Here is a 10,419-nt window from a genome sequence, read left to right as displayed (position 1 = left end):
TAATATAATTTAATTAATATTTTATTTATTCATTTAAATTTAAATGTGTTTATATGCATCTAATAAATATATTTTTTTACAATTAAATTATTTTTCTATTTTATTTTATACAATTATAATATAATATAGTTTCCCATTTTACATTTTATTTACTTATAGATATAATTTTTATTTAATATTTTCGCAAAATAATTTTAATATCTTGATAGTATGATAAGTTTGACAAAATATTTTTGACGAGAATAAACCAATCTTCTATTTTATTATAAAGTCTTATTTATTTTTTTATTTTATAATATTAATTTTCTTTTCTACTTCTCACTTTATAACTTTAAATTAATGTACAATTATATTATAATATATTAATTAAAGATTATAACCCCAATAGGGGTGCATGCTGGAGGTTGGAAAGGACGATGGATAGTCATGTTAGTTATGAGGATTAATGGAAGGGTACCCTCCACCACCCCCACATGCTCATGATGATGGGTGTGGTGGCCTCTCGAATATAAACTCGCAGAGGAGATAGGAAAGGTGGTGGGCATGGCAAGGACAAGGTGGGAGGTGATGCATGTAAGGAAGGATAGGGGAAAGGATATGGCAGGTTAGATTGTGGAGTTAAGGCAATTCAGGAGAGGGATAACCACATTGCTACGAACGTTGGTGGGAGTTGGAGCATTGGAGCAAGCAGGCGGAGCTATTGTCATCAGCATCAGTGGAGTGTATTCGGGTATGTTTCTTGGTCCTGCAATCCCCTTGCTATGGAAACTCTGTTTGTTTATGGATGGGGGGTTCGAGAGAAGCCAGGGGAGGGGAACTGGGGGGCTAGCTGGGGAGAACACTGCAGGCTTGGGGTCACTGTGGTCTGGCTTAGTGTTTTGGCTTTGAGAGCCCTGAGTGCTAACTGGGCAAGTAGATGTGAAGCTTCTCTTGAGAGCAGCAGAGTGAATTCGCATGGCTATGCAGGTGGAATGGCAGAAGGAATGAAATGGGGAAGTGTAGGCATGAGGGAACGTAGAGGAGCGACACAACTTAACTGGGCAGAGGGGCATGGGAAGGCTCAACCTCGCTGGGGAACCCTTGACTGGGCAGAGGGGAATGGGAAGGTTCACCTGGGTAGGGGCACTCTTGCTTGGCCACGTGAGGGGTGGGTCAACCAAACTATGTATGAGTGGCATGGGGCGGGGAACAGAGAGCATCACGACAGGGAAAGACGAACGACCTCGTTTCCTGAACGGGGTGTCACCCAACCTGCATCTGTCTTTGAAAGCATTAGGGATAGACCAAAGAATAAGCATAACGGTGGTATTGAAATGCAACACCAGAGGTTAAATCATCGTTCCTTTGAACAGGAAGTGGACAATGCAAAGATGGTTCGGCCGGCAAGAGGAAGAGGGCGTGAAAGTCGTGGGAGGGAGCCTGCACGAGCAAATGGATCAAGCACCTCAAAACCAAGACGAGTTAGAAAACTGGTAGAACACCTCATCAACAAAGCTGTGGCGGCCTACAAGGAGGGAACAGATGCTGGCATCCGCAAGTTGTTGGAAGAATGGGAGGTGGAAATTAAATAGGAAGGTGAATCCGAGGAGGAGATGGAGAACTCGCGGAGTGTAATTCTGGACCCGGGAATACCAGAGGGAGAATGACCCAATTTAAACAGACCCTTTATCTATACTAGCTTATGAAGAGCCTTATGGGGAAGGCGATGGAGTGAATATCATCGGGGATGGCACTGACTCTCCAAGATATGCCTAACTATAAAAAAGATTTGCAAACAATTCAATTTCAGCTTCACAATTAGGACATTTGATCCGGATTTAGACATGAACGCAATAAAATACAGAGATAACCATAAAGACAGATATGCAGCGGAAATAATACCTCAATTCATTACTGTAAAATATTGAAATATGCTTACAAACAGAAATGGAAATGAACCAGCTAGGGCGATGGTAGCTTATCTCTGAGAAGAGATGTGGTGGCTACATGCCTTTGAACTGTCTTACAATGAGGCTCGAAGGCCTATTTATTGTTGAGAAACAATGGAAAACCCTTCACATTCCAAAACCTAACCCTAGAAGATGAAACGCCAAATTGTGGGCCCCGTTTTTGGGTAAGTTGGTACATCAACTTCCCGGGGTCGCGAATTGGTCGTACTATCTCCGTTTGACGTGCATGATAGCCCGTTGGAAAGATCTCTCCGAGGACTACGACGGAAAAGACGATTTTTATCAAAAAAATCGTTGGCGGTGGATTTCCCAAAAAACGTCGTTTAGGGCCTCAAAACAGCTCCGGAAGTTTAGGACCCGAAAAACTGCTAAAAATAGTAAATTGTGCTATAATTAAGGAAACTGAAAAAAACTATAAGAAGCATTAGAGGGGATCCAAGTGGAATTAGCGGGTGGCCACCAATATCCACCTGGATCATTCCTCCCCCCTTAGGAAGCAATGGTCCCCATTGCGTTGAGTTCCTCCATGAGATGAGGGAACTTCTGCTGCACTTGGTCCTTGGTGAGCCACTTGCCCTAGTGAAGGAGTTGTCCTGCTTCGACAACTCGATACAGTTGGATATTCTGCTGGCGAGTGTGCTTGATCTGTGTGTCCATGATCCGATCAGTTGCAGCTTGTTCCATGCAAGATGGATTTAACTCTGTGGGTGTGAGTTGTTCTGCAATGTCGGACGTGTCTAGTAATGGTGGAAAGTATGGCCGGAGGCAGTCGACATTGAACACCGGGTGCAGGCCAAGGAATGGGGGAATGCTGAGCTCAAATGCATTCTCTCCCACAACCTTGGTAATGGTGTAAGGGCCATATCGGAGTGGTCTGAGTTTCCGATAGGCTCCGGTAAGGCGTTCCTTTTGCAAATGCAACCAGACTTTGTCGCCCACTCGAAACTTGTGTAGTACCCGATGTTGATCATGTCGCTGCTTGTACTTGGCGTTTGATTTCTCCAGAATGTCATGGACCTGCTGGCGAATATGTTGGATGTGCTCAATGAAGCTGTTTGCCTTATCTGTTTCAGACTGGACATGAGCAGAATCTGCGTGAGTAGCTGCAAATGGCATGGCCACATCGATGGGACATAGTGGCTGGAATCCTAATCCCACCTGAAAAGGGTTGTGGCCAGTCGAGCTGTGGAGAGCCCGGTTGTAGCTGTGCTGAACATAGGGAAGGCTCTCGTCCCATGTGCGTGGATGCTTTGAGTTGTACATGCGTAGAATGTGTACGATCATCCTGTTGACGACCTCAGTCTGGCCATCAGTTTGAGGATGGAAGGCTGTGGACTTAGTGAGTTTGGTGTCCAACATCGACCAGAGGCTAGACCAAAATGTACTGAGGAACCTGCTGTCCCGATCCGAAATGATAGACTGTGGGATCCCAAAGTGTACCCATACTCGTTCAAAGAAGAGTTTAGCAGTGGCTTCTGCTGTGATATTCTTCTTGCAGGCCGCCATAATGGCCATCTTCGAGAACCTGTCGACGACCACAAAAACACAGTCATTTCCATGCCTAGTGGAAGGGAGGCCTGACATGTAATCCATGGAGATGGATTCCCAAGGTCGACTAGGGGTAGGCAGCGGGCTATAGAGGCCCTGCTTCTTGATGGTCGGTTTGGCAATGGCGCAAGCAGTGCATGATCTGATGTACTTCCCGACATCCTATCGAAGATTCGGCCAATAGAAATATTTCTGCAATACAGCCACCGTTTTTTCAACCCCAAAATGCCCAACGGCCCGACTGTAGTGTGCTTCCCAGATCATCTTGGCACGCTCGCTGGAAGGAACACAAAGGTGACCCAGGTGGCATAACAGGTCGTCTTGGAGGTGAAAATCTTTAACATGTTGACCCTCCAAGAGTGTCTGGTATGTGTGGCCGAATTCCGGGTCGCTTTTGTAGAGCAGTGGCCAATCAGAAGTCTCGTGCCCACAAGAGTTGAGCATGGTGGTTAATGCCATGATCGGTGGTCGACTGAGGCAATCTGCGACATTATTGGAGCTGCCCTTCGTAAACTTGATATTCAAATGGAACTGTTGCAGGTATGTGGACCACTTCTGATGGCGATCATTCTGCAATTTCCCTTGGGTCTGTATGAACTGCAGGGGTCGGTGGTCTGTGTGGATGACCGTTTCCTTCCCCAAAATGTAATGCTTCCATTGTCAACAGGCCTGCACAATGGAATACATCTCTTTGTCATAAGTGGGATACTTCCAGACTGTGTCTGAAAGTGTCTCACTGTGATATGCCACTGGATGCCCGTGTTGAGTAAGGATTGCCCCAATAGCATAGTCAGAGGCATCTGTCTCGACCTCAAATGGTTGTTGCAAGTCTGGTAATGCAAGAACTAGTGCTGTGCAGAGTCGACCTTTCAACTTTGTGAATGCCTTCTGTTGAGATTCGGACCAATTTTTTTTTGCTTTTGCTCCTCCCTTGGTGACCTGACTCAAGGGCCAAGTGATATGAGAAAATCCCAACACGAACCTGCAGTAGAAGTTGGCAAGGCCTAGAAAGCTGCGAAGCTCTGTCAGAGTTGTTGGAGATGGCCAATCCCGAATGACTTGGATCTTGGCTGGATCCACATGCACCCCTCGTTCATCAATAATGTATCCAAGATACTGAACCTGGGTCATGCCAAAAGTGCATTTCTCCAAATTGGCACATAACTTGTGTTGTCGCAGTGTTTGGAGAACCTGTCGGATGTGGTGGAGGTGCTCTTCCCAAGTCTTGCTAAAGATCAAGATGTCATCCAAGTATACCACTACAAATGAGTTGGTGAATGGCCGCAATATGTCGTCCATTAGCCTCATGAAGGTTGCAGAAGCATTCGTCAATCCGAAAGGCATAACCAACCATTCGAAAAGGCCCTCCTTGGCTTTGAAGGCAGTCTTCCATACATCGGAGGGTTCGATTGGTACCTGGTGATATCCTGACTTCAAATCGATCTTGCTGAAATATTTTGCCCCTTTTAGTTGGTCCAGGAGGTCATCAATCCGTGGGATTGGGTACCTATTACGGACAGTGATCTTGTTCAGGGCCCGACAGTCAATACAGAGTCTCCAAGTCCCATCCTTCTTTTGTACCAGCACGATCGGGCTCCCACAGGGCGATGAACTCGGACGGATGTGACCTTTTTGCAGCAACTCCTGAATCTGCCTCTTGATTTCATCGTTCTCCAGAACAGAGCGCCGATAGATTGGTCCATTGGGCAGCGGCGAACCTGGGGTTAGATCAATGGAGTGCTTGACCTGACAGTGCAGAGGAACCCCTGCGGGGGAGGTGAAGATGTCCTCATACTCCTCCACGACCTTGTCCATTTGTAGTTGTCGTGCGGAGGGGCCTTGTCTAGAGGTCGTGGCCACCGTCTTCTTCTTTTCTTGAGGGCGTATCATCAGGAAAACAAACTTCCTGGTTTTGGAAATGAGCTTACTGCATTGTTTTGCAGTAACCAAAGAGATGGCGGTAGGCGGTGCTACCTCTGGTATCCTGTACAACTTATTTCCCAAAGTAACAATAACAGCACAGGGCCTTGACTCATACACAGCATGTCGCTTCCACAAGTATGGTTGTCCTAATAACACATCACAAACTTCAAGGGGTGCAATGTCACACAATACCTCATCCGTGAAGGGCTTGATGCTGTATGGAAGGCAACACTGTTGGCTCACGCGAAGATCCCGTCCTTGGTGCAGCCACCCAATGGTGTATGGTTGTGGATGCGCTGTGGTCGGTAAGCCCAGCCGTTTCACGACCTCTGCCGAAATGAGGTTCTTTTGGCTCCCGCTGTCGACAATGAACTGTAGCGGGGAGCCCTTTACCCACATCTGGGAGTGGAAGAGACGCTCCTCCTCCTCTGGATCTTCAGGTTCCTCCTTCTCGATCTTCGTGGTGGCAACAGTGGCGTTGGGCTCCGCATCGATAATCTGCTTCCCTTTGTCATTCCCCTTATCGAGTTCTGACTCAGAGTCAGAACATGCATCTGATTCTGAAACCTTTAGCTCGGCCACCAGTGACTGCTTGGCCCGACACTCACTTGTGTTGTGAGTGGAGCTCTTATGGAACTCACACCACTTTCCGGTGTCCTTTTTCGGCTTCGCGGCGCTGTTCTTTGCTTGCAGCTTTGGCGGGTTGTCTTGGGCCGCCCCGCCTTGGCTTTGTCCTTTGTTCTGCGGTTTGGGGGCACCTTTCCCTTGTTTCGGATTCGCAGACCCAAAGTCTCGCTTCTTCTGTTTAAACTTTTGCTCGACCTTGACGGCATATCGGTATGCCATGCCGAGCAAGGAGATGTTCAGAAATTCTATTTCTTCTTGGATGTACTTGTGCAGGCAGCCACGGTATTTTAGTACGAAATGCTGCTCTGTATCCTTGATACCCAAATTTGTGCGAAGGGTATGGAAAATATTGGTGAACTCTGGTACGTCTTGGTCCCTTCCCTGCCGTAGCGTGGTCCACTTTATGTATTGATCCTCATAGCTTCCGACAGGGTAGTACTGCTCCTTGATGGAATCTCGGAATCAATCCCAAGTCGGTGTGACTGAAAAGAGTGAGCCTGTACTTTCATCTTTCTGTTCGCAGTAGGTTTCCCACCAATCCTTGACGTGTGGGGCTGCTTTCAGAAGAGCGAAAATAATCTTTTCCCGACTGGAAAAATCATGAACAGAAAAATAACCCTCTAGCACATTTAACCATTTATCGACGGCACCTGCGTCTATCTGACCCTCGAATATGGGGATTTCAAAATTAACTTGTACCTTAAATGGTGTGGCGTTTCCAGAGTTGCTGTTGGAAGCCGATGCGTCGCCCCTGGGTAGCCGCTGAAGGATTTGGGCAAAGTTGTCCATCATCGCGTTCCTTTGTCGCTCGAGGGCTTCTTCGAGCAAGATTTTGATAGGATCTCCTGCCCCCTCGTCTTTCTTTTCATCCACCATGGGAGGCCGTCGGGATTTGCGAGGCTGGTCTTGCAAAGGTTCGACCAGTTCAAGCCCTAACTCCTTATATCCCGACCTTGTTGGGGACATGCAAAGAAAAACAAAGAAGAAAAGCAGACCGCTCTGATACCACTGATCCGGATTTAGACAGGAACGCAATAAAATACAGAGATAACCATAAAGACAGATATGCAACGGAAATAATACCTCAATTCATTACTGTAAAATACTGAAATATGCTTACAAACAGAAATGGAAATGAACCAGCTAGGGCGATGGTAGCTTATCTCTGAGAAGAGATGTGGTGGCTACATGCCTTTGAACTATCTTACAATGAGGCTCAAAGGCCTATTTATTGTTGAGAAACAATGGAAAACCCTTCACATTCCAAAACCTAACCCTAGAAGATGAAACGCCAAATTGTGGGCCCCGTTTCTGGGTAAGTTGGTACATCAACTTCCCGGGGTTGCGAATTGGTCGTACTATCTCCGTTTGACGTGCATGATAGCCCGTTGGAAAGATCTCTTCGAGGACTACGACGGAAAAGACGCTTTTTATCAGAAAAATCGCGAGGTGGATTTCCCAAAAGACATCGTTTAGGGCCTCAAAACGGCTCCGGAAGTTTAGGACCCGAAAAACTGCTAAAAATAGTAAACTGTGCTATAATTAAGGAAACTGAAAAAAACTGTAAGAAGCATTAGAGGGGATCCAAGTGGAATTAGCGGGTGGCCACCAATATCCACCTGGATCAACATTCAACTGGACAAAATTCAAAGGCACATCCCTTGCATCATCGAACTAGCTTAGATGCCTGGTCACTCAGCGAAGGACCCGGTACCAGTCGAGTCAACGTCAAAAGAACAACATGAAAGCGTTTTTTGTTTTTACAGGTAGCATTTACTTTAAAATATGTATGCTTATGAAAGATAGACATATATAATCTTATCATGAAATTGGTACTTATCTAGCTTGGTTAAAACCACTGATACTTTATTGTTTTTGGATGGCTTATAACGAGAATAGGTGGCCAAGAGACTTGGTTTTCCAGTGGACAAATTGAGGCCACCTACCTCACATATGTGATGTAAATTTAATATTTATAAATAGAAAAAAAAACCTTATATTTCATTTTTATTATTTTATGATTTTATTTTTATAAAATTATAACCTCTAAACATCATTTTAAAATTATCATATATAAATTATCATATATAATTAGAAAAATATAGTATTTCAAATAATATAATATTTAATTGTAAATTCAAAATTTTACAAAAAAATTCCAACAAAATTATATCGTCAAATTCCAATAAAGATATCGAATAAAATTATAAATTACATTCGTTCAAAGTTCTTTCTATTTTAAACCATGGACAGGTCCATAATATTCAGGTTACGGGATTTGAGTGTATTGATAAAATTCGACGGAGCCTCATATTTTTGGCAACTGGTCATCTCTAAATTCAAATAACCTCGCGGGAATGTGTTTCGTACTCTTGTAATAATTTTATATGATATTCCTAAGACAAATTGTAATAATAATTATATCTTTGAAAATTGTATTTAAATAATTATTTTTTTTCAAATAATTACTTTTTCGATGGAAATGACTTAGCGGTACACTTTAATAGTCATATTGGAGAATTGTACATCGCACATTCCATCTCAAAAACAAGCAGCGATCTCGCAGTTCCCAACACTTTGAGATTTTGGGCCAATTGGCATTTTTAAATAAATCAATAACCTCACTCAGGGCGGGTGTGTTTCGTAAGAGATCGATAATCCATCCATGACTTGGCCAAACCTTATTTCTCATCAAATCCGTCGATTACCAGAGTCCAGCGAAGATGGTAGAAAAGGTACATTTTAATTCTCGAGGTCACGTTCATACTTCTGACTGAAAATTTGTGACAATTGAATTACGCGTTAATGCATGTGCCAACACGTTAGAACGCATGTGACTATACAGGGGATGAGAGTATTGCACGATATATATATATACCCACATTTAGCTACGAGAAGGGGAAGAACACACCGAAACCTGAAGGCCTCTCTAGTTGCAGGCCTTCTCTACATTGAGTTACAGAAAATCTGTGACTCGCAACTAATTTTGCTACAATGGCGAGGAACAATATCAATTTGATCGTACGGATTGTCATGATCAGTTGGTATTGTTGGGAATCTATTGGACTGGCAAATGCAGGTCAGAAAGCGTGGAAGCGAGCTCATGCAACATGTTATGGAGACACTAATGGAATATCAACAATGGGTAAGCTGCTTCACGTTAACATCATCTGATTAAGACTGAATCTCCTCTATTATTTTCTTGAATTGTGTTGATAGAGACAAGCTGGTGCATCCATACACCATCCTCCTAATTTTAATAATTTGGTTATGTTGGGAGGTATTGCAGGAGGAGCGTGCGGATACGATGATATGTACGCTGCTGGGTATGGGACAAGCAATACAGCAGTGAGCAGCATAATGTTCAAGGAAGGGGCGGCGTGTGGGGCGTGCTATGAATTGTTGTGTGACGCAAAATCCGATCCAGCATGGTGCATCGACGGTGGGAGGACGGTTACAGTGACTGCTACCAACTTGTGTCCTCGATCTGGATGGTGCGATGCTTCTCGCCATCATTTCGACTTGTCACAGCCGGCTTTCACCTCCATTGCAGGCTACAAAGCTGGAATTGTGCCCGTTCTTTACAGAAAGGTGCCTTGCCTGAGGAATGGGGGAGTGAGGTTTAGTATGATGGGCCACGCCTATTACAATACCGTGGTCTTATCGAATGTGGGCGGGAGCGGGCAGGTGAGCGGTGTGTTGATGAAGGCCGATGGAATGGATGGTTGGCAACCGTTACAAAGAGGGTGGGGCGCCGTTTGGGGAAACAGTACTCCCAATCTGGAGGGACGAGCTCTCTCCTTTATCGTAACGTTGCGTAATGGGAAGACGCGCACTTTCAACAACGTAATCCCTCCCAACTGGCATTTTGGGCAGTCCTTCGTGAGTACTATTCAGTTCTAATAATTATATGTCCACATGAATAACTCTGTTACCCATAACCATCTTTGTCAACGTAGCTTGTTATAGCTTTGGCTTCTCCTGCTTTTTCCGTGTGAGAATAACAATGGTCGTCTATTTCTCTGTGGCGTCTTAGATCGGTTTCCAAGACTCTAAATTCTCTCAACAAGGGTTTCTAAGTCTCTGAATTCTCTGAACAATAACTTGTGTGTTGTAGTTGTGTTCTGCAAGATTTTCTCCTGAGGCAAGAATAACATGTGGATTCCTTTTGTCGAATCATTTGTTTATTCAGATTGAGGCAATATTGTGTTGGGAAGGTCTCGCGTTTTCCCGGTGTCCAAGTCGATTACGAATGACAAATATTTATTTTATTAAATTGTGTCTTAATACGTTATATGAAATCACTGATATAAATATATATATTACATTTCAGATTTAAACGGCAAACACTTTCAACAATGCTTTTTCTATT

The 10,419-nt window shown here is 44.4% G+C and overlaps 1 protein-coding gene across 1 annotated transcript; it reads left to right on the top strand.

The window, feature by feature from the left end:
- The first annotated feature begins 9,041 nt into the window (after positions 1–9,041).
- LOC149149624 (expansin-A2-like) lies at positions 9,042–9,950 on the top strand. The gene is made up of 2 exons (XM_089442539.1): positions 9,042–9,192; positions 9,337–9,950. The coding sequence occupies exons 1-2, from the start codon at positions 9,042–9,044 to the stop codon at positions 9,948–9,950; spliced, it is 765 nt and encodes a 254-aa protein (XP_089298665.1).
- Positions 9,951–10,419: the final 469 nt, after the last annotated feature.

This window comes from Pinus tabuliformis, chromosome 9 (genome assembly GCF_031772625.1).
Source record: "Pinus tabuliformis cultivar Carrire ecotype Pingquan chromosome 9, CPIR1, whole genome shotgun sequence".
Lineage (NCBI taxonomy): Eukaryota > Viridiplantae > Streptophyta > Pinopsida > Pinales > Pinaceae > Pinus > Pinus tabuliformis.
The sequence above is the reverse complement of the archived record's forward strand: the minus strand, read 5'-3'. Positions and strand labels throughout refer to the sequence as shown.